This window comes from Acinonyx jubatus, chromosome B3, assembly GCF_027475565.1.
Source record: "Acinonyx jubatus isolate Ajub_Pintada_27869175 chromosome B3, VMU_Ajub_asm_v1.0, whole genome shotgun sequence".
In the NCBI taxonomy this organism is placed as follows: Eukaryota; Metazoa; Chordata; class Mammalia; order Carnivora; family Felidae; genus Acinonyx; species Acinonyx jubatus.
The window spans coordinates 48,335,148-48,358,922 of record NC_069386.1 but is presented as its reverse complement, the minus strand read 5'-3'; the positions used below and the strand labels follow the sequence as shown (position 1 = coordinate 48,358,922).

The following is a 23,775-nucleotide window of genomic DNA, read 5'->3' as shown; positions in this document are numbered from 1 at the left end:
AGGACCCACGTTATTTCTGAGATTCCACTTAAAAGTGGGAATGACATGTTACCATGTATGCTGTACATTTTGGTAAGATGATCTGAAGATTTTTTTCCCTTTCGGTTGTTAAGACGGCTCAAATAGCCTACTGGGCATCTTCAAAAGCCACCTCTCACCTCAAATGAACCCTGAAGCTTATCAGCATTATAACTTTCAGTCCCTAGGACTGTTGGCAATAATCCCAACAGTCCTGGAGAATTTTAAGAACTGGCAGAAGAATAAATACCTATTAAATTTTTGAAGTCCTATAAACTGTAACTAGATGAAGACAATTCCCAATGATTCAAATTTCTCAAATATAACATAAACTAATTATTTTGTTGCTAAATGAGGCAAACAATGCCTCATACACAGCAGACACAAACATTTCAAAACCTAATTGATGAACACTGAAAGCGCTCATAAATAAAAGCAGGTGTTGGTAAAATTTCAAATTTTTTAGATAGCAGGATTAGCATACATTTCAGAGCCAGGTGAATATTTCCTTCAATAATTAGAAATTACACTGTAATTACAGGCATTACTATCCTAATTTACTTTAAGACAATAAATTTCAAAAACATTTCATTAGATTTGCTGTCTTAATTACACTCAAGCTGGGACAAATGATCACCTGTCAGTCCTACACACAAAAAAATGAAACTACTTCATAAAAACCTATCCAGTTCTCCAGAACCCCTTCTCTTACTTGATAGATTTTTTGTTTCCCTTGAATGAGTAAACATATATTGAGCACCAACCATGTGCCAGGCATCATACTAGATGCTATTCAGAATACCAGCAGGTGACTGACTCAGTCAGACTGAGCTTAATTCTAAGCTCTGCTAGTTGTTAGTGACATGATCACACTATTCAATCTCTCTTAACCTCAGGTTCCCCATCTGCAAAATGAGGACAGACTTAAAGGGTTGTGAATATTCTAAGATGAATGCAATGTACCTGTCGGTAATAACTGGCACTAAATTCTCACAACTGTGGAACTAGGTAGTACTACATGTTTGTAAATGTGAGAACAATGGTATTGAGAGGTTATGACCTGCATATTTTCTCCTTTGAGATGTTTTTCTCTACACAATTCTTATTTCCGTTGTCTATTCTTCTAATGTATTTTCTGGTAGTTCTTCTTGTGTATATTCTAAGAAATGGGGGAAACTGTATTAGTACAAAGTCAAAAGCTAATAGCTGTGATGTTTTGGCAGCATGAAGAATCTGAGGGCTGAAGAGAAACTCAGTGAACCATGCAATGTAAACACCTAAAATTTAACATATAGGAGTATGTTGTACTATGCTTCTGAATGGCAAATTCTTCGAATCAAGTAAACTGCCTTTAATACTTGCTCACTCCCTCCCTGTACTGCATTCCTTGCTATCAGAAGAGGAAATATGGAAGTCTGATTAGATGCACACTAGACAACTGTGTGGAGTAACTGACTAGAATGGCATACTTTTCACTGGTGTTCCTAAGAGTCCACAGCTTGCCACCAAACTAAACATATTAGCACTTTACTGTAATAGACTAAAGCAAGTATTTAAAAGCTGTCATTCAGAAAACTGAATTCCTCAAAATACTAAAGAGCCTGTCTCTTGTATTTTTTGTTTGGTTAACATTACTCTGGAACAGTACTCTTGAGGTATTAATAGATTCTTCCCAATTCATTGTCCTTATTTATGTTTTTATACTCTATGACTGCCATGACAATAACAGCTTATGTTCAGTCCTTCGTAGGATTTCCTGATATGGGAATGCTCCAGCCAAACCCAGAAATGCAGGTTGATCTATCGCCACTAAAGAAGTAGACCTAAGCAAAATCTGGTATGCCACCTAAGGCAAACACTGCTCTTAAGCAAGTCTTCCTAACAGATTTGATTAATGCTGAAGTCAGAGAATGCTTCCTTTCTTAATGCAGCTCACTGCTGGTAATTTATCTTTTGTATCTTTGAAGTTACTGGTTATTTAAAAAAACAAAAAACAAAAAAACCGTCCAGTAAACCTTGCATGTAGCTACACACTAATTTTCCACTTAGTCACAATTATCAAGCATCTTCCAGGCACCAGGTACTTAATACGTGCCTGGGATAAGATAGAAACCATCCCTGGACCCTTGGAGATTATGATAAAATGAGCTGCCTGGATTTGCTGAACAGGATGGAGATGTCTATTAGTCAAGACTTTATCACAAATGTTGAAAAGGAATCTATTAGCAAGATCAAAGGGCAGCCACAAAACTAGAGGTTACAGAAGGAGATACAGTAACTGGTACCTTAGGGAAGGTTACGAAGCACAAATATCACCTTCAATCCCTATATGATGGATTCAGTTAAGTTATAAAAGCCAAGGAAAATTTTGGAGCAGGACAGCTTAAGCCAAAGGCTCACCAGTGGCACCAGAAAGTAGAGATTCTTAAATTCAGAACATGAGAATATATTCTTAAAAAGTCACTTCTTCACAAAGAAATTCAACTGACCAAAAAATTTCAAATCAACATAAGGCTAATTGATACTCAAAACAAAAACATGCAGGGCAAAATGTGTGAGTTATATTTTCAATTCTGTTATATGTAAAAAAAAAAAAAAAAAAAAGAATATAGAAAGAATTTTCCAAAAGAAATAGACTTTGAAACTGTTTTCTCTTTTTTGATACTTATTTTTCCCCCTTATCTTTTGAACACTTTCAATTCAGCAGGCTACTGTGCTAATTTTTACCAGGTGGTATTCATTCAATATTATAATGTATACATCTGTATAATTAAAGTCTGATTTTTTTCAATCTCCTTTTAAAATGTAAGAAGGATTGGTGGGAGGGATAAACTGTCTTACATAAATTAACCCTTGATATTATGGGTGACAATTCACTGTTTAAATCATGAGCTGACAAATCGGAAATGGATTTCCCCCTCCCAATCTTCGTAACAGAATAGGGAATAAGATGCTCTAAATAACTGATTTTTCTAGGTGAAATTAAAAGTTAAAATTAACATTTTAAGCCCTACATAACTCTGGCTTTGTGGACTAAGTGCACTGTACTCAATTTAATGACAGCTATCCCCAAACCCTAATACCCCCCACCTTTCTCCCAAGGCAAAGCCCATTGCCTGTAAGTTTTGTGTGGTCACAAAGCCAATCCTAACAGCTAAGAATTCAATACTACCTATTATGGGAGTGGCCTTGAAATGATTATTTTGCATATATTACCTGGATCCTCATAAAAAATCCTGTAGTCATACTATCATTTCCATTTATTCAATGAAAAAACCAACACACAGGTTGAGCATCACTCAAGTAACTTCTACAGTCCTCTCTTATAGCAATCACTGGGACTTAAGACAGTATCTGAAGCTCCAGATAAATCCCTTCTACACATAGGCACTTGCATGAATACAAAACACTGCCTACTCCATCTATGTGATAAGAAGGCAAGTTACCTAAAAATTCTTCCAACTAGAAAAGAAGAGTGCTACTTCGTGGAATGTTAGGAAAGAGGCCAGTCCTTATGGAACTTATTTCTATAACATAAACATCTTTCAAGGTTTTCTATTTTTAAGAAATAAGACTTAATGAGTTTAAGTAAATTCTACTCCCAGGGTGGAGCTCAAACTCACAACCCCAGCATCAAGAGTTGCATACTCTACTAAGCCAGCCAAGTGTCCCTTAATGAGTTTTTTCTGCTATCCTACAAGGTTTTATAAGGCAAATGTGTAAGCAAATTCTTTTCTATGACTTCCAAAGTTATATTACCCTTAAACAATTGAAGAATACATAAGTTCTATGAAGCAAAGGTCAGGAAAATTTTATGCTTTTGTGTTACACTAACGGCCCAGCAGAGGTCTCAATCAGACAAATAGAAACAGCACTGTACCATGCCCCTTCTCAGGCAACATTTTAAAGGGACAACTCAGTCATAGAACCGTACTTAGAGAGCTGCAGAGGAGGGAAGGGGGGAACGGTGGCATCTGCATCCACACAGTTTATAAAGATATCTGGGATCTCAAAATACTATGAATTCCTGACAGTTAGGAAGAACTGATACTGCATCTCAAAGTTTAATAACCAAACACTTCTCTTTTCAGCTCAATTTCCCAAATTGATGGTCTCAAGGTAGGAAATCTGACAGTATGTGATCTTAAACATGTTGATTTTTTTTAAATTTTTTTAATGTTTATTTATTTTTGAGACAGAGCATGAGTGGTGGAGGGGCAGAGAGAGAGGGAGACACAGAATCTGAAGCAGGCTCCAGGTTCTGAGCTGTCAGCGCAGAGCCTGACATAGGGTTCAACCCATGAACTGTGAGATCATGATCTGAGCCGAAGTCGGATACTTAACTGACTGAGCCACTTGGGCACCCCTTAAACATGTTGATATTAAAACAAACATAAATCTAGTATGGAGTACAAACTTCAAGTAATTTAACAAATGTCTTTGAGTTCATATATCATTTCCCCTAATTGTTTTATCAATAATGTTGTCTACCAATGACCCATATTTAACAAATAAGAACACAAGGGCAAAAATCACACTGGAATTCAGATCTTTGTCCTGAACACTTTGTCCAGTGATCACTTTTTCACTAATACTGAAGTAAAAATTTAGCCATTACTTTATAATTTTATAACCCTAAGATTATAATTTATTCTAAGTTCTGTCCTTAAAAATGTGAAGTGAGTTACTTAATATCCTTAAAGTTGCAAAAAATGTAGAAATATAAAAACATTATTCAGTATATATTTTTCTTTAATTGTATTTCCTACTTCAGTAGTATGTGGGAGTTATTTTCTTCCTGCTAACGAATAGTTTTTTAGTAGCTTTTAAACAAAAAATATGAACTTAAGTCCAAACAATAAACCGTAAATTCTATTATCCAAAAACAATTAGGAGCTTTTGAAATGGAACCACACAACATCCTAAAAGGCACTGGGATTCTTCCACTTTTAAACCACTGCTAAGCTGGAAAAAAAAAATCTGGTTCTATCAGGAATCTCAGAATTGAGTGTTCTCCAAAATGAAAGTATAGAGTACCATTTCAGGAAAAAGCTATTCAGCTCTCACCTCCAACATAATTAGGCTTCATATACTCTTCTAAGAAACCAAAACAAATACTGAAATCAAAATAAAAGATTACTTAAGGCTAATTATCATACATACAGGTTGTTTTAGTTGTTTTAAGCCCCCTTCTATGATATTAAATAAAGTAAAATTAATATTTTGCTGCAAAGAAAATTTATGGCTAGGGATATGTAAAATATATTTTTGTCATTAGTTCTTCCATAAATACTGCATAGTGCCATTACCCAAATGGCAGGAACATTTTATGCCTACACTTGACTTCTGTATTTACAAAGAGAAGTTGCATGACTTACATAAATGTAAGCATCAGTGAAGGTTTAACAATGGAAATGCAATCTAACATCCATAATATCTGATATTTTACAGACAGCAATGAGCAACGTAGAAGAGATGTATTTTTAAATACCTTTCATTTGAGTGACCTTATGTAAAATATAAAAGATCATTTAGAAGTTCTTGGTCTCCTAAGGAGATTTTCAAATGCACTTATAGAAATAGTGAGATCTTTAAGAAATATCTTCCATGTCCACATCCTGTTGTAATTTCTGCACCATTTTTTCTTCCAATTGCTTTCCTTTGCCTTTAAAAACAAATTAAAAAAAAATATCAATCCACTGTAACCTTGCAGAACTCTTACCAACATTTTATAAAGGATCTTAGATGGTTTAAAATAGCCAATTCTAAGAAATTTAAGAATAGTAACCAAACCCACACAGGTCTTATGATATGTCATACATAAAATAAGCATTCCATACACATCTATCCATTTCACCCTAACATGCATTTTAAATATGAGAGAACACAGACCCAGAGATGGATAAAATTGTCCCAGATCACTCAGTAAGCCCAGTAAGCTCAAGAGAGAATTTGAACCCTGGCCCTCTGGCTCCAAGGTCTCTGTTCTTTATAGTGTACTTACCTACCCTAAGAGGGTTACCTAAAAAGTTACATAACAACAGTTCATTACTGTTGTTCTGGGTGTAAGTTCACATCGTCTATATGTGAAACAAAAGCTCCAAGATTTTGCCTATTTTAATAAAAGTTGGTACAAAAATTAACTCGTTAAATACTTATCTATTCAACGTATAGTTGAATTTGACCTTACTAAGGTTTCAACATGGAATCATTCACAGGAATTAACTCTTGAACTAAATCTCACCAAAATTTCTCTCCCTTCAGGTAATCTGCATAAGTAAATCATATAACAGATGGTATTTGGTGCCAGCTGAGTGAAGACTGGTTTTCTAGCACCACAAAAGAAACTATGCAAACAACTGCCCAAATGAGTGACTACAGGCAAGTTATATAAACTTAAAGAGAAAGTTTTAATACAAACAGTAGTATCAGAACCCAGAAAGCTAAGGAACAGAAGTTCAGACTCAAAAGGCCTGGGCCTCTGTATTTACCCTAAGTTGCACAATTCCCATACCAACCAAAGTTGGAAAACCACTAATAAAAAACACTATTATTTAATAAAAAGTATGAAATAGGCAAAAATCTATTAAATTAATACTCAAATATGACTAGCTTATGGAATACAAGATTTTTCTGAAGGGAAGAAAAACACCATTTGCAATAAATTAGAACTGGGCAATACAATGAATAAATTATATTTTTATAAACAAAGTCATACCATAAATGTGGTATTTACATAAAAAATGCCCATAAGAAGTTGACTAGCACCCACTTAACCAGACCACAACAATCCTGACTCTTGATTTCTCTACTGAAAGAGAACTTCTGTGTAATACAGCACTTACCGGCAAGAGGGGCCCGGATAAGATGAATGTTTTGCTTGACTTCTTTGATGTCCTGAACTTTCTGTAATTCTTTATTTTTCTTTAATCTAGGACAAAACACATAAAAGCCAAAACTAGTTACTAAAATTTCTTTAAAAGACATTAACTCATAATTTATCAAAATAGTTTTAGCCAGGAATTAGCAGTAAGAACTCAAAATTATTTTCTAGTTCCTAATTAGCTTAAGAAATTCTTACACTACCACTGGTTCATTGACTGTATCCCTAGTATTTAGGAATAAACTGGGGATTAATATATATTTGCTGAGTGAATGAAGAAATGTGATTGAAGAATTAAATGTCAGACATCAATGTCTATTATACAGATATAGTGTAAACCTCTCAAATGCTAAAGTACCTAGATCTTTTCTCCTCAAACGAAATAGGCTCTGTGCTAATTTTTCTGATCAGTAATACAAGAACACAAAACACATGTATGTGAGACAAACATGCTAACAGACTAGTTCTCAAACATTTAGCTTTTGTTTCTATATCACTTTAACATTTTTTTAAAGCCAGAAAGCTGTCGGCACATGCTTTTCTATGACAAACTAAATAGTAATGTGATCAAAAACAAATGCTCCTGGGACACCTGGGGGGCTGTCTGTCAGGTGTCCTACTCTTAATCTCATGGTTCGTGGGATCTAGCCCAGCATGGGTTCTGCATTGATAGCATGGAGCCTGCTTGGGATTCTCGCTCTCCTCTCTCTACCCCTCCCCTGCTTACACGTGTAGACCGTCTCTCTCAAAAAAAAAAAAAAAAAAATCCCTGCTCTAAAGAAATAGCCAATTCCAGGCCAGGGAAGTATAAGATGAGGCCACATCTTCTTAGCCATCAATCAAGAAAGCACCCAAAGAAAGATGAGGAAATTCACAATGAAATGGGACCCTGCCTGAAGGGATGCCCAGTAGCCTATATGGAACACTTACAACATCAAAATAATGACAAAGAATTATCACCCCTTGAATACCAGAAGAATCAATGAATACACACAGATACATGAATAAATAAAGGAATACATTTTGAAACTGGAAAAGGGAAAAGCTCCTTTATATGAGAAAGGCAACTAATAAAAGAAAAAATTACTGAACCAGGTACCAGTTTGAGGAACTGTGCAGAGGGTCAATGTATTTCCCCTAAGATATGTACTGATCAAAAAGAGCAGAGCTTTTCAATGGAGTGGAAAAAACTGGCAGACACCCCCTTAACCAAGTGATCAATCACTTGAAACAATATGTGGCTCCTGCTATTTGTGTCCTTCTTATGTATCATCATTTCTATGATACTCTGGCCAAAAGTACCTAACCCTAATCTAATCATGAGGAAAACATAAGATAAACACAGACTGAGGAACATTCTAGAATATAACTGACCTGTATTCTTCAAAAATGTCAATGTCATTTAAGATGAGAAACTGTCCAAACTAAAGGAGCTTCAGGAGATAGGACCACTAAATGCAATGCAAGATCCAGGGTTTTCTGTTGCTACTGGAACTGGTGAAATTTAAATAAGGTTTGTAGGTTATATAACCATATCATTCAATGTTAATTTTCTGATTTGGGTAATTATATGATAGGTATCTAAGAACATGTTCTTATTTTTAGAATATATACATAGAAATATACTCAGAAAAAGGGTATCATGTCTTCACCTTACATAGAGACAAGGACAGAGTGAATGTGGCCAAATGCTACCAGAATATACAAGAGTTCTTTATACTATTCTTGCAAGTTTTCTGAAGTTATGTGAAAAAAATTTATCTGGATTTCTACTAGTAATTATTTTTCCAAGAGTTACTCTACACATGTTCATACCTGTTCATTATAAATTTAGCTTGGCGTTTCTGTTTGATCTCTTCAACTCTCTTCATTGCATCAACTACAAAAAAAAATAAGAGTTACATATTTTTGCACATTCAAGCAAGAGCTTTAATAATCACTTTATTCTGACTTAGAAATGGCTTAAATGAAACCCTCATTGCACAAATAATCCCTACTAAAATAGCTGAAGAAGGTAGGTACTCTTAGAGTTAACAGTGTTGTCAGCTATCTTTCACAAATACAGCTCTAATTTTTATTTTACAAAAGTCTTTACTGCTACTAAATTTTCCTTCTACTTTAAACCAGCCCAAACTTTAAGAATTTGGATTAAGGGCAACAAATCTCATTCTTACCTTGTCCTCTCCGTTTAAAAAAAAAAAAAAAAGGCACCATTCTGGTAATAAATACTACTTTTTCCTCTAAGTGCCTGGGATATGATCTGCACATGATGAATACTGGTAGAATGAACCAATCAATTTGCCATGTTCCCAACCACTAAAATCCAATAGTTTGGGGAAATGTGTAGAGGGGCTAAATCCAACTACGCTCTACAATCTACATTAGCACTAAGATTAAGACAAACCATACATGTAATTTTACATTTTCTAGCAGCCACATTTAAAAAGTCAAAATCTAGCGATGTATCTTATTTTATCCAATATATCCAAAATACTGTCATTTCAACATAATACAAAAATTACTGAGGAATTTTATGCTTGTTTTCATATAAAGTCTTCAAAAACCATGTATTTTACATTTACAGCAAATCTCAGGGCACCTGGGTGACTCAGTCAGTTAAAAGCATCCCACTTCGATTCGGTCACGATCTCACAGTTCATGATCTCACAGTTCATGAATTCAAGCCCCGCATCAGGCTCTGTGCTGATAGCTCAGAGCCAGGACCCTGCTTCAAAATCTGTGTCTCTCTATCTCTCTGCCCCTCTCCTGCTCATGCTCTGTCTCAAAAATAAATGTTAAGGAAAAAAAAAATTTTTTTTTTTTTTAAATTTACAGCAAATCTCTATTCAGAATAGCCACATTTTAAGTGTAGCCCCTGTGGTCAGTGGCCGCCAGACTGGGCAACACACTCCCAATCTAACTTCTTCTATTCTGTGGATCTGAAGAATAGGATATTCAAGTAATCTTAAAACATCACCAATATACTTTAACTATAAAGGATAAAATACAGTGAAAAAACCTGTCAGATGCCACCTTAAACAACGATCAAAGTTAACACAGCCAGTAATAAGACCAATGGACAGCAGGAGGTAGCTCCTAATAGGATACAACGATAAGAACTCAGCATCCCATCTATGGTATTCCAGCCAAACGTCCATTACCCAAATCTAACACTGAGGCAGTACCAAACAAAAGTCAATTAAGGGACTTTATACCAAACACTTGACCCATACTCTTCAAAAGCATCAATATCAGTGCACGTGGGTGGCTCAGTTAAGCATCCAACTTCAGCTCATGTCATCTCACAGTTTGTGGGTTCAAGCCCCACATTGGGCTCTGTGCTGACAACTCAGAACCTAGAACCTGCTTCAGATTCTAGGTCTCCCTCTCTCTTGCCCCTCCCCCACTCATTTTCTCTCTCTCCCCCAAAAATAAACATTAAAAAAATTTTTTAAATCTGTCAGTATCATAAAATATAAAAACTTGGGAACTGTTTCAAATTCAAAGAGACCAAAGAGACATGACCTGTACTATTCCTCCACAGGTCTAAGATTAAATGATAATACTGTACCAATGTTAATTTCTTAATTTTAAAAACTATGCTATGGTTATTTACAAGAATGTTCTATTTTTCAGGAAATACTCTTCTACTAAACTACTTACGGATAAAAACATTATATAGCAACTTAAAAACTTCAAAATATTATAAAAGGAAAACAAAGGACAGAGAATGGTAAATTTAATAACATTTGAGGAATCAAAGATGAAGGATATCAGAATTCTGCAGCTTTTCTGTTCAGTCTAAAAATCTGTCAAAATAAAATCATTTAAGTGTAATATGGGGACCAGCCAACATTGATACCACCTGAAAGCATATCAGAAATGCAGAATCTTAAGTCCCACCGAGACATGCTATATCGCAATCTGCATTTTAACAAGATCCCCCAAAGGTCTCATGGAGCCACTGGTATTAAGATAATGTCTACATGAATAATCTAAGAGAGAGTCAACTTTAAATCTGCTCATGCTAAATATGTAACTTTTTTCTTTCTTTACTTTCAACAAAAATATGGCCAAATTCTGGTACTCAAAAGTATTTCTATACCTTAAAGTTACTCAGAAGGGAAATAAACAGCAGTGGCAGGTAGGGGCACCTGGGTGGTGCAATCGGCTAAACGTCCAACTCCATTTCATCTCAGGTCACGATCTCAGGGTTCATGAGAACAAGCCCTACTTCAGGCTCTGGGCTGACAGCCTGCTTGGGATTCTCTCTGCCTCTCCCCCTACACACACATGCGTGCTTTCTTTCTCTCAAAATAAGTAAACTTTTCAAAAAAGTGGCAGGTAAATCCTCTCCAAAGAATAAGACACTACCTTTCCAAATATTGCAGAAGACTGAAAAATTTTTAATGTAAGAAACACCTGATATTTTTTTTAATGTTTATTTTTTTGAGAGAACAAGAGACAGAGAATGAGCAGGGGAAGGGCATAGAGAAAGAGACACAGAATCCAAAGCAGCCTCCAGGCTCTGAGCTATCAGCACAGAGCCTGACATGGGGCTAGACTTATGAACAGCAAGATCATGACCTGAGCCAAAGTCGAACACTTAACCAACTGAGCCACCCAGGTGCCCCAGGAAACACCTGATATTAAAATTGACCTGCAACACAAAGACCTGAAGGATAAAATAGAAACTTTTCTTCCTAGGATTCTTGTTTTTGAAGTTCTCCTGCTGTTTCTGTGGACACCAGCATCTTAACAAAAGTTGCTCAGTCCACACCGTTCCACAATTCAAAAACGTAAGCAATGAATATAAAACTGCCAACAGATTAGCTTCAGACCTGATGATACTGAAATAGAGGGTGTGGGGAATCAACAAACCTTTTAGAAGAGTAACATTTTTTGGAATACTACTAAAAGTTTTTATTAACTGTGCAGTAGGAAATAGTTTTAAGTTCCAAAAGACTCATACTGTCTACTGAGAAAGTTTTCTACGAAAAGTCTACTTTTAGGATCTCAAAAGGAAAGGATAATAGAATCTATGCGGGGGGGGGGGGGGGGGGGAACCCTCTATAGAGCACTGCTGCTTATAGAATTTGATTATGTAGGGGTGCCTGGGTGGCTCAGTTGGTTAAGCGTCCAACTTTCTCAGGTCATAATCTCATGATTCGTGGGTTCTGTACTGACAGCTCAGAGCCTGGAACCTGTTTCAGATTCTGCATGTCCCTCTCTCTCTGCCCCTGCCCTGCTCGCACTCTGTCTCTGTGTCTCAAAAATAAATAAAAAATTTTTTAAAAATTTACATATGTATAAATAAGTGGGGCAGTGACTGATAACATACGAACCAGTTACTGTGTAAGAGAAACAATAAAATAGGAATACTCAGTGAAGTGCCTCAGAAGGGCAGGGACTATATGTGCCCTGTTCATCTTTGTATGCAAGACTAAGTACTTATTGTTAAAATACATGAAGTCTTACGATACACAATTGTATCTTTCAGGAACAGTGTTAGTAACAGGAAACCAGCACAGAGGGTCATAGTAACTGAATATCCACAGACGACTAAAATATTCACCTGTTTCAACATCAAACTGAATCTCCACCAAGTAATAGTTATAAAATATGTAAAAATGATCTGGAGCTTCTATCCTCAAATAGTAACAAAGAAAATAAAGTCCAAAATTAAATAAAATTCAATGGGATATAAAAATGCTTTCAGACCTTCTAATAACATCTCTGACAAGTTTGTCTTTTAGAATCACTTTAAGAATTCTTACCAAAAATTTGTAATAATGCGTGGTGATGGATACCAACTAGACTTTGTCATTTCACAATATATATAAGTATCAAATCATTATTACACTGTATACCTGAAACTAATATGTTCTATGTCATTTATACCTCAATTTAAAAAAAGAATCCCATTAATCTCTTTAGAAATCCTTGAGTTTAAATCAGCATTATTTCCTTATCAAATAAACCCAGTATATTCAACTGCTTTCCAGAAATTAACTCTTCCTCTAATTGCAAAACAGAGGGAAAGACCTTATTTAAAAGAAAACACCAAGATTATGTGGAAAGGCAATTCCAAAACTGGAGTCTAAATTCTTCACATAGTCCAGAAAGATAAAGCTTTAGAGAGTGTCAAATACTACTACAAAGGCCCCAATTTTTCAATTCCTCCCCTGAAGTGTTGTGACTGGGCAAAAGGTGATGAAAAGGATGCCCTGACTATGATCCATTCAAGACTGATAAAGTCTACAGGACTCCAAGCCCTGGAGACTTCTCAATAACAAACCAACTATATCACCTCCACACCCAAGACTATATAAATGGCTAAAGAACACATAAGACAGGCATGGGGAGAAGAAAAGTCAGGGACAAGGACCTCAAACATACGCAAAGGGTCATCTACAAGCTAACTTAAGGAATTTAGTTTTACTACATATGGGTTTCTTTTTTTTCACTAAAGTCTCTGCCTACTTCAGGAAAAAGAGGGAAAAAAAAAGACAAGGACTAGTTACCATTGCTTTTAACTTCAGCAGCCTATAGCTCCACTTATACCTAAGTCATGCACTTAGAAGTTCTGTTAGAAAATGTAATTATCACCTTAGGTGCTACACTTTTTAATTTTACAGAAGCATTACATTTTATAAAGTATACTGAATGTTTATATCCCTAAACTAAATTATCTAAACTTATAAAGTGTGTTAGGTTGGGGCACCTGGGTGGCTCAGTCAGCTAAGCATCTGCCTCTTGATTTTGGCTCAGGTTTGATCTCACAGTTCGTAAGTTCAAGCCCCACATCAGGCTCTGTACTGACAGTGCAGAGGCTGCTTGGGATTCTCTCTCTCTCTCTGTCTCTCTGCCCCTTTCCCCACTCAAGTGCACACAACATGTGCACGCTCTCTCAAAATAAATGAAAAAAAAAGTGTTAACTTTTGTGTATATTTTAACTATGCCACACTCACCCCAAAAAAGTATTCTCCACTTCTATTTTTTCTCAGATTTTTAGGTATTTTTATATCTGTGTAGGCACTTCAAATCATATCTAATAATTACATTATTTTTATAATGCATATATCAGCCAATTCTGAAAAGGATTTGGGGCAGTTTATAACAAAAGATGCAAGTACAACAGAACTAGTAAAACAAAGATAAAGAATAAAAGCTAATCAATGAAAATATTTAAGCAACATAAAACATTAAATTCAAGGTAATATCCCAAACAAGTATCTAAAATTCCCGGTATTCCTTTGTGACTTACTAGTTTTATTCCATAGCTCTCGCTGGTATTTAACAGGTTCATTTCTACGTTTTTCAAATTCAAATGAATTATCCTGTAAGAGAGGGAAAAATAATGGTTTTAAGGGAGATACAGAGGAAGCATTACTTAAAACTTTATTCTCCTTTTCACAAGGGTTCCAACCGTGTGACACATATTTCAAACCATGGACACATATTAAGATTTCCCCAGGGTGGCCCCAGCAAACCCAAGTTTTCATACTTTTTCTCCTTTTCACACCAGATGTATAAGACAGCCCTACTGAAAATACCAATCTGTATACAAGTGATTCTTAAGAGGACATCGGGAGGAAGGTATTAGCCCCATCATTCAGGCATATAACAATCAAGGAGATTATAAAAAACTGAAGAGGCCTCCCTAATTTCCAGTTCCTAGATGAGACTCACAGGCAGAAAACTTTCTATGAGGCTGAACCATATGAATTACTACTTTTCAAAGATCAAAATGAGTCAAACACTGAGAATTTCATATGGTTCAACCTAAAAACCTATCATGTATGTTCATATATCTCAACACTTACATACCTTTGTTATAGCATAAAGCTATATAACTACACATCTTCATATAGCATATGAACACTTAGATACCTTTGTTATAGCATAAAGCTATATAACTACACATCTTCAAATAAATGTGGTGCTACTCTGCATGACATAATTCTCTCCCAGAAATTCTTCAGATGCCCTTTAAATGTACTTGGTATTTTGACAGTTAATAATCCTATTTACCTTAAAACATGAGAAACAATTTTAGAAAAGCTATAGTTCTCTTAGAAAAACTATAGGTATGTTTCTTAGTTTTCAAATTTATGTGAGATAGGCACATGGAACAGCATAACTCTGTATTTACCTATTTATATACACGTGACCTACTCAGTCACAATAACCTCAGCAAAGACAAGGTAACTGGTCACCAGCAGATGACTGTGACTGGCATCCTTTCTTCACTCCTGCAGTTGTCACTTGCATTTGAAGTGCTAAGTTTATTCTCATCCATACCAGAAATCATTTTTGTGACAATAATTGTGATTTGGCTTTGCATCTTGTCAAAATACATTCTCCTCATTCATGGAAAACGAGGAGTATTAAGGAAGCCAGGAAAAGGCTTCACTGCAATTGCTTAGACACTGCCCTTAAGGAGTAGAGAGGTGGGAAAGTCAAACAAGGAGGGAAGGAACAGTTTAAAGGTCTTCCTCCCTCAAAGGAGGCTTATGCAGCAGCTTTCACCTCCTCCTTTACATGGGTCATACGTGAACTAGCTTCACCAGGCCCTTATACCAACTCAGTACTAACAACCTGATGATGGCTGACTCATGCATGATATTCTCTCACCCTTGACTATCCACTATTCCTCCTTCTACCAACACCATTACCTAATTTCTCTGTTCTCGAAGTCCTGTAAGGAAATCCAGAAAATGATAAATCAGTCTACTACAAATCTTATCAGAACCCTTAATGTTGGTGATGAATCCTTTAATTAATCTCTTGGCTTTGTCTCAAAATCCTTGAGTAGCAAATTAGATTATTATCAGAACCAAACCCAAATAAATCACTTACCAATTCTCATCACAGGAAGCCTTGTTATAGTTAATTAAATTATATGCCCTCCCCTGTAAAAGTTAAATTTTAAAAACCATAAAAATTCCATTGAAAGCTAACTATACTCACCACTGTAAGCTCTTTACCAGCTGCTTTACGGAATGCTTTAGTCCACCTGACCTTGCGAGGATTGCGCTTCTTTTTAAAGTTTTTATGACACTTGGATTTACAGAATCTGAACACCTATAAGAAAAGTTAAAATAGTGGAAAGTCAACATTACGATTTTTTCTATCGTAGGATGTTACCCCTGCCCAGACAAAATATACTGCAAAGTCTGAAAAATGACAATGGTTGTACTCACACTTTCTTCTTACAACACCACTTAGAAATACATGTAAACATGTAAGATTAAATGTAAACTGAACTATTTTTTGACTAAAACCTGACTATCAAATATCACAGCTAACAGCTAAGGGCCCCCAAAATAATATGGTTAAAAAATTACCAGTCATGTTTATAGATTAACAGTAAAACCTTACAGTCATCTTAAATAAAAAATGGTATTTGCAAGGAAAGTCACTTATTTAAATCCCTGCCCACTTAATAATAATTCTCAAAATTCACTTTCTATATACCTCAATGTGGGAGGTGGGGGTAGTTTCAAACAACTCCTGTGAATCCCTTTTTGTGCTTTCCATCCTTTTTGTTAAAAGCACAAAATAATTTCAAAAAAGCAACTAACAATGGCTACAGATTTGTTTTCTAAAATATGTACTCATAGTAGGAAATTCTTCAATACTCTAGTTCTCCACCTTCATCCCAGAAGATATTATCCTTTAACAGTGCTAACTTAAAGTTTAATGATGCTTCAATATGCCCATGAAATGGCTAATTAGGACTCATTATAAGTCTAAAATGCATATTTTGTTACTTTGTAATGTCTCCAAACACAATGCAATTTGTATGTGTACAGGAAATCTGAGAAGCAAAAGTACTACTTAGGAGTATATGGATCTTGGCAAATAAAATTAAGGTGAATCATCACACCTAGAAGATGTGACCTATCTTCTAGGTCTAATTAAGTATAAAAAAGGTCAAAATGAAGTATAAACATTTCAAATTTTGTGTATACATCACAAACCTGCATATATATCACAAGCCAAAATACTTTTCTTTTTTTTAATCTTTATTTATTTTTGAGAGAGAGAGAGAGAGAGAGAGAGTGCAAGCAGGGAAGGAACAGAGAAGGAGACACAGAATCCGAAGCAGGCTCCAGGCTCCAAGCTGTCAGCACAGAGCCCAAAGCGGGGCTCAAACTCATGAACCATGAGATCATGACCTGAGCCAAAGTCGGATGCTTAACTAACTGAGCCCCCCAGGCGCCCCGCCAAAATACTTTTCATTTTATGTACACTTTGTTCTATGGGGAAATTCAAGCAGGTCCCTGTATACACTAGAACACAGTTTTCTTAGAAATAGTCAATACTAGGGTCGTCTGGGTGGCTCAGTCAGTTGGGCATTCAGCTCTTGATTTCGGCTCAGGTCAGGATCCCAGGGTCATGTGATGGAGTTCCACATTGGGACCGAGCATGGTGCCTGTTGGGATATTCTTTCTTTCTCTCTCTCACTCTGTGTGTGTGTGTGTTCCTCTGTTCCTCCCTGTCCCCTCCTGGCCCTCCCTCTCTCCCTCCCTCTCCAAAAAAAAAAAAAAAAAAAAAAAGCCAATACTAGTTTAATCTGATCTGGGTCAGTACCTCCTGGAGAGCCCTCTCCTAAGAGACATGGGTCAAAACATGCCTGTATTATTGAACAAGTTTCAAAGCAAGTAGAAATCTAAGAATACAATGGATCTCCTGGAGTACCCCACCATGAATTCATATCAGTAATTTTGTATTTTTAGCCCAAAGGACTACTGCCTTTTACAGTAAAAGCCTCCTAACATTTAATGCCTACTAGATAACTCCTAGACAAGTCCCCATTTCTGAGATACACCTAATGAGAGGTTTGAACTTGTCCTGGATCTCCTCAATTCCAAACTGAGCCAATGGAAAGTTATACATAGAGAAGTCTATTTGAACTCTGTATCTAATAGATGTTAACTGAAAAGCACAATAAAGTACCTGAAAAGACTGGAATCAATGGAGCTACGAAGGGAATTCAACCAACAAATAAGAAAGATCTACTATGTGTCTGATATTACCAGGTACTAGGGATACAAGAATAATTAAAACATCATACTCTATCTTGAGAAGGTTAGGACAGCATTGTAATAAAGTCTCATTTTACAATGAAGAGATTGAGATCAGGGTAGGGCATAAACAATGGGATAAAACTATATGCAATGGTCATACGTAAGTAAAATGGAAATATAAAAAAAGGAAGTGGTGGGTGAGTGGTGGATGGATTGTGAGGCAAAGCTTCATAGGCTCAAGTTTCCCTCTTAAGCTAGTCCTCTATCATCCTCAGTCTTCAACATGCAGATTAAATGATCTAATACCTCAGCTTCAAAGTTCTTCAACTCTTAAACTCCACTGACTGAATACTTATTAAGCACTCATTAAGGGTGCATGTATTTTTTATGTTTGAAAAGTATATAAAAATATGGAATATTAACACTAATTGTACCCTTAAGAAAATACCTAAGAAGCATAAGAGGGGAGGTCTCTATGAAAAACCGTCCCAGGGAGCCTGGGTGGCTCAAGTCGGTTGGGCCTCCAACTTCAGCTCAGGTCATGATCTCACTGTTCATGGGTTTGACCCCCGCATCAGGCTCTGTGCTGTTATCTCGGAGCCTGGAGCCTGCTTCGGATTCTGTGTCTTCCTCTCTCCCCCTCCCCCATTCACACCTCTCTCTCTCTCAAAAATACACAAACATTAAAGAAGGAAAGAAGGAAGAGAGGAAAGAGGAAGGAAGGGAGGGAGGGAGGAAGGGAGGGAGGGAGGAAGGGAGGAAGGGAGGAAGGGAGGAAGGAAGGAAGGAAGGAAGGAAGGAAGGAAGGAAGGAAGGAAGAACAGTCCCAAAAACTAAGAGAAAAAAGGCAGAAAACCTATTAGGAAGCTATAAAAGTAACAAGTGCCTAATATGAAACCAGAGTGGGAGGCCAAAAAGAAAGCAAAGACCACTAAACTTTGCAGAGCCAGGTTAAGACTTGGTAACTAGACGTGGTAACTAGATTAAAAAAAGGTAAAAGGTTCAAAGATGACTCTCACATTTCTAGCAAAACTGTCTAGGCATATGACAGTAGTATTAAATGAAAAAGCAAAAAAGATGTGAATTAGGAACTCTCAGTAACCTCACTGGTACAAACAGGATTTCCCTATCCAGTGGAAAATTCAGACTAGAGCAAAGAAGGTACAGATTTGGACATGATAAACACAGAAAGAACGAGATTCCTATCTTCCTTAGTGCTTCAGGGCCTCTGAATCTTATATCCCCAGCCAACTCTGTTCTTGTCTTCCCTAGAGTAAGCTGGCTTGCAGCCAATTCAATACTGTCCTTGCTAGCAATACAGACTTCACCACCATGAACTTCCATTGTGTCTGCCAAATCAACACACAACTCTAGATAGCTCCCATGGTCTTTTGTTCTCACTCCTATAACCACCCGATAAGCCCTGCGGGGCAAAAACCGTAAAATTATAATGACCAGATGATCTACAAAGCCATATTGCCCACTCTGAATTAAACACCAACCTAACGATCATTAAGTTAGTTTCTATAAATTTTTTAGCATGTTCCTGAGAGCAGGTATTCAAAATCTTCTACACGTTCTTTCAAGTTCCCAAACCTAGTTTTGGTCCCACACTTTCAGCAAAAACCCCTTGCTCCTAATTAATGACGTCAATATCTTCCATCTTTAATAGATACAAGGTGATGAAGCAGAAAGTGTAATTCCTTAGCATAACAAAGTCACCTATTAAAATATAAAGTCCTAGATCCAAATGCTGAGAAATAATGTTAGAGGAAAGAGATTCATTCTGATATAAGAAAGCAAATTCATGTATTATTCACAAAGTCTTTCACAACCAGGTCTCATATCTCATAATTATGTTTGTATTTTATGTTTATAGATGTATCTTCTTATGTAGACTTACATATATGTGTATTTATAGCCTTACCCCAGGCCTGGATCACCATTTACAAGTCACTTCCCTAAAAAGATTGCTTCGCTGTGCCTCTCTTCAACTGTTCACTCTTCCACCACCTAGAATTCCCTCTTCTCACTTTTTTATGCAACATTCAAGATCCAAGATAAATGTCTTTCTGAGCCTTTTCAAATACGACCCTCCCCAACTCACCTCCAGCAACTTCGTAATACATAACTACTACTAGGCCATATGCAGCATTTCTATAGTGTTACGGACACTCCCAACTCTTATTCGTCTCTAGGGGCATAGAGCCTAGCAATGATGCTTGACTGGCCACACATTCAACAAAGTTTACTTAATTCAAGAACTCCACCCAGGTACAAGAGTGACCAAACAGCCCTCACACACCCCCAGACTACATCCGGCGCTGTCTAAAATAACTCGGGGACCTCACCGCAGCCAGCCCCGGTCAAGGGTGGCCTGGTGTCCAGCTCGGTTCGGGACACCAGGAAGGAGAAACTCCGCAAGCGGGAGGTCGAGGCCGGAGGTCCTCACAAAATCATCCCCTTGTGAGGGCAGCGCGGAAAACGCGAGCCAAACGCCCCAGGTGCAAAGGAACCACGCGCTGAAGCGGCGCTCCTCACGCCCGCGGGAGCGTCGCAGAGCGCGCGCCAGTGTTGGCGACCTCACCTTGCAATCGTTGCGGACAAACATCATGCCGTGGCCGGGGTAAATGGGCCCCGAACAGAAATAACACTTCTCAATACGCATGTTGAAACCGCGTGAGCTCTCACAGACGAAACGCCGAACACGAGCGGAAGTGACGCAGCCCGTCACAGGAAGTGGTTCTCTTTAGTACCCGACCCCGGAAATAGGCGTCGGCCCTGAGGGCCCTGGGAAGCGGTCCGAACGTGACAGCGCCTCTCAGCGGCAGCGCGACCAAAAGCGCTGCCGTTTTGCGCAGGCGCAGAGCTGCAAAGTCGGCTTGGCAGCCTTCACTGTGGGAGGTGGAACGTGGCGGTACGCCGCCTTAGAAACCTGTTCTCACAGCGGGTCGTTTTCCTCTCTACCATACCCTGTAACGTCAGCATTTACTCCTATCTTATGTGATTTGTTCTTTGTCCCTGGCCGACTCTCCACACACTGGGATGTCTTTAGGAACTCCTTAACACTGGGGCACTGCCTGCCCCAGACCTGCCACTGACTGGCGTCCCCAGAGTACTTGCGCTGTGGCAGCGAGAACCTGCGGCCTCAACGCTACGACCCAAGCTGTCGAGTCTCTGAAGCTCAGAGAACGTTACCAACAATTTTTGAAAGACTTGTGGTGATTTAAACCTTTTCTCCTCCCTACCCCCTTTTAATTAATATGCATATGGTAAAAACATTTTAATAGGAAACTAAGGTTCCCTCCTCAGACCTCGAGACTTCTCCACAGTGGCAATTGGTTTCTTTTCAAGATTTTCTGTGCATAGATAAACATGTTTATTTCTGTGTGCGTGTGTCTCTTTCTTCTTTTTAACACTAATGAGCATCCTATTCACCGTTTTCTGCACCTCGTTGTTACCTGTCTCCCATTATTGGAATAAGAGCTCCATGAGGACAGGGATTTTTGTCGTTTTGTTTACAGCTATAGCCCACAATAATGAAGTCTTGGGGTGATGGTGGGGTGATCCGGAGACAACGGCCAATAAAGAATTCTTGAAGATGTCTTTGGTGCAAAAAGGTGATTTTTTTAAAGCATGGGGACAAGACCCATGTGCAGGAAGGGCTGCACTGGGGTGATAGGTAACTGATTAGATATCGTCAGGTTGTGAAGAGGTTAGGGATAGAGTAAGTCTCTAAGGTATTTTGGAAACAGGGTTTCCAGAATCTTGAAGGATTAGCTGTTGCCAGGGAAATGCCATTTATTACCGGTTAGTAAAACCTGAGTCATGGAGCCATGGAGATGTGTATCAGAGGGGCATAAGCCTGGAGTATGATTGCCGGCATGTATCTTGGGAGTTGAGATAAAGGAAGTTTTCGAAGGAATTTTTATATGTTAAAGTAGACTTACAGGATCCTCAAGGTTGGGATAATGTTAAGCTAGGATTCTCTTTTGCCTCTAGCAAAGTGTCATCATCAAGGCAGCTGAGCTCCTATTGGGAGGTCACTCTGCCTGTTTTAAGAACTTGTCAATGGGAATTTAATTTTTCACTTGCCTTAGTTTCCCACATTACCATGTCAAGTAGTTAAACCCTTTCCTTTGTTCTTGGGTAGCCAGGAGTATCCAAGAAATATCACATATTCCACCAGCGGACAGGGGGTACTGTTAGCCTTTATTTTGCCCTCAGCTTGCCCCACACTCCTCATCAACAATACCTAGGAGAGTTCCTGACACATAAATATATATTCTATTATCAATGAATATTTAACATTCCTTTTCACCATTTTGTATAATATGCAATTACATGAAGATATCATTTTAATTGGTTGCTTATTGATAGACATTTGTTTCCTACCTTTTGGCATAACAAGTATCTTTATATTACTGGTAGGATAGTCAGCATTGTGTGAATGGAGGTCTCGGTTCTTGGACTCTCCTCGAGAAATATTTATCTGAGGATCTGCACTCCAATAAAGATAGCCTGGAGGAATGTAGCGAGAGGAAAGCAGTTTATTAAGGACAGCAGTTTATTAAGGTGGGAGAGCAGTATGGCCCAGAGGTGGCAACTGCACTGAAGCTAGAGGGGTCCTTTCTTTGTGTATAAGCAGTCTTGGGTCACAGAGGGAGAGGTCTCTAATGGAGGCTGCTTCCAATCAGTTGGGAGATTCCTCCCACAGGTTGTGAGGGGCAGTTTTTGACTCTACATGGTTTGTACCAAAACATTCATTGCAGTCTCCCCCCACGCCCCCCCCAATACTTCACTCTCAACCAAGAGACTGAAAATTATTTTATCCTTGTTTAATCTTCTGCTCTTATTCCCATCAACAATTATAGAAGAGCCTCACCAGTCCTCAAAGCTATTTACACAATTCCTTCCCAACTCTCAGTTTTATCCTGCTATTTGAACAAGAAATTTCCTGCCCTTCTCACTTACATGGTCACCCAGCTTCCCCTTCTTACCTTTAATGTCACAGGCCACATCCCTCATCCATATTCTTAATACCATACCCTAATGTTACATCTGAGACTTGTTCGTTTCAACCTATGAGCATATTCAGTGTTTCACATTAGATTGAATGGACAAGTAGCCAGTCTCCAAAGTTTTTTTTTCTTTCAAATTATAACAACAGAAAACATGAGAAAGGAAAGATATGTATTCTACATCCAATAAGTTGAGCTAAAATCTTAAAATACTTCTTTACATTTATCAAGCTTGAGACCTATGATTCCTGAATCTGAAAATAGATGTATTTTATCATTACTGAAAACTCCTCAGCTCTTTTCTTTGCATGTAGTGCCTCTTCTTTTATTTTCTCTAATTTCTTCTTCTAGAATTCCCATTGGACATAAATTGAAGATTTTATCTTTCCTCTATATCTCTTCTCTCATACTTTATCTCTGAAATCTATATAATTTTCTCTGACCTGGTTTCTAGTTCAATAATTCTCTCTCCAACTGTGTCAAACTTGCCATTTAACTTTTGACCATTAAGTTTTCAGTATCAATCGCTACATTTTTCACAATGGAAATTTTTTTCATTCAGACCAATATTGTAGCTATAATAATGACTTCTTTTTCCAGATGTTTCAATTCCTTTTATGTTTGTAATTTTCTTAAACATTTTTACTTTGTGGTCCACATCTGATTACTATATTATTTAAAGTCCTTAAGTGTAAAATATTGCTGTTTTTGGTTTACTGACCCTGGGTCATGATTGAGGATGAGGGAGTGGGCAAGGAATGGGTTTTTATTCATAATTGTGAGTTCATCCTTAGTAGAGTGTTTTCTGTAAGAGTCC

General features: G+C 37.5%; 1 protein-coding gene across 1 annotated transcript; it reads right to left on the bottom strand.

Annotated features, from left to right (window-relative positions):
* Positions 1 to 5,496: 5,496 nt before the first annotated feature.
* On the bottom strand, positions 5,497 to 20,678 carry RSL24D1 (ribosomal L24 domain containing 1). The gene is made up of 6 exons (XM_015087504.3): positions 20,525 to 20,678; positions 15,875 to 15,988; positions 14,169 to 14,241; positions 8,717 to 8,780; positions 6,864 to 6,949; positions 5,497 to 5,683 (listed from the first exon to the last, which is right to left on the bottom strand). Exons 1-6 carry the CDS (start codon positions 20,603 to 20,605, stop codon positions 5,610 to 5,612), a joined length of 492 nt encoding a protein of 163 aa, XP_014942990.2. The 5' UTR covers positions 20,606 to 20,678; the 3' UTR covers positions 5,497 to 5,609.
* Between the last annotated feature and the right edge of the window lie 3,097 nt (positions 20,679 to 23,775).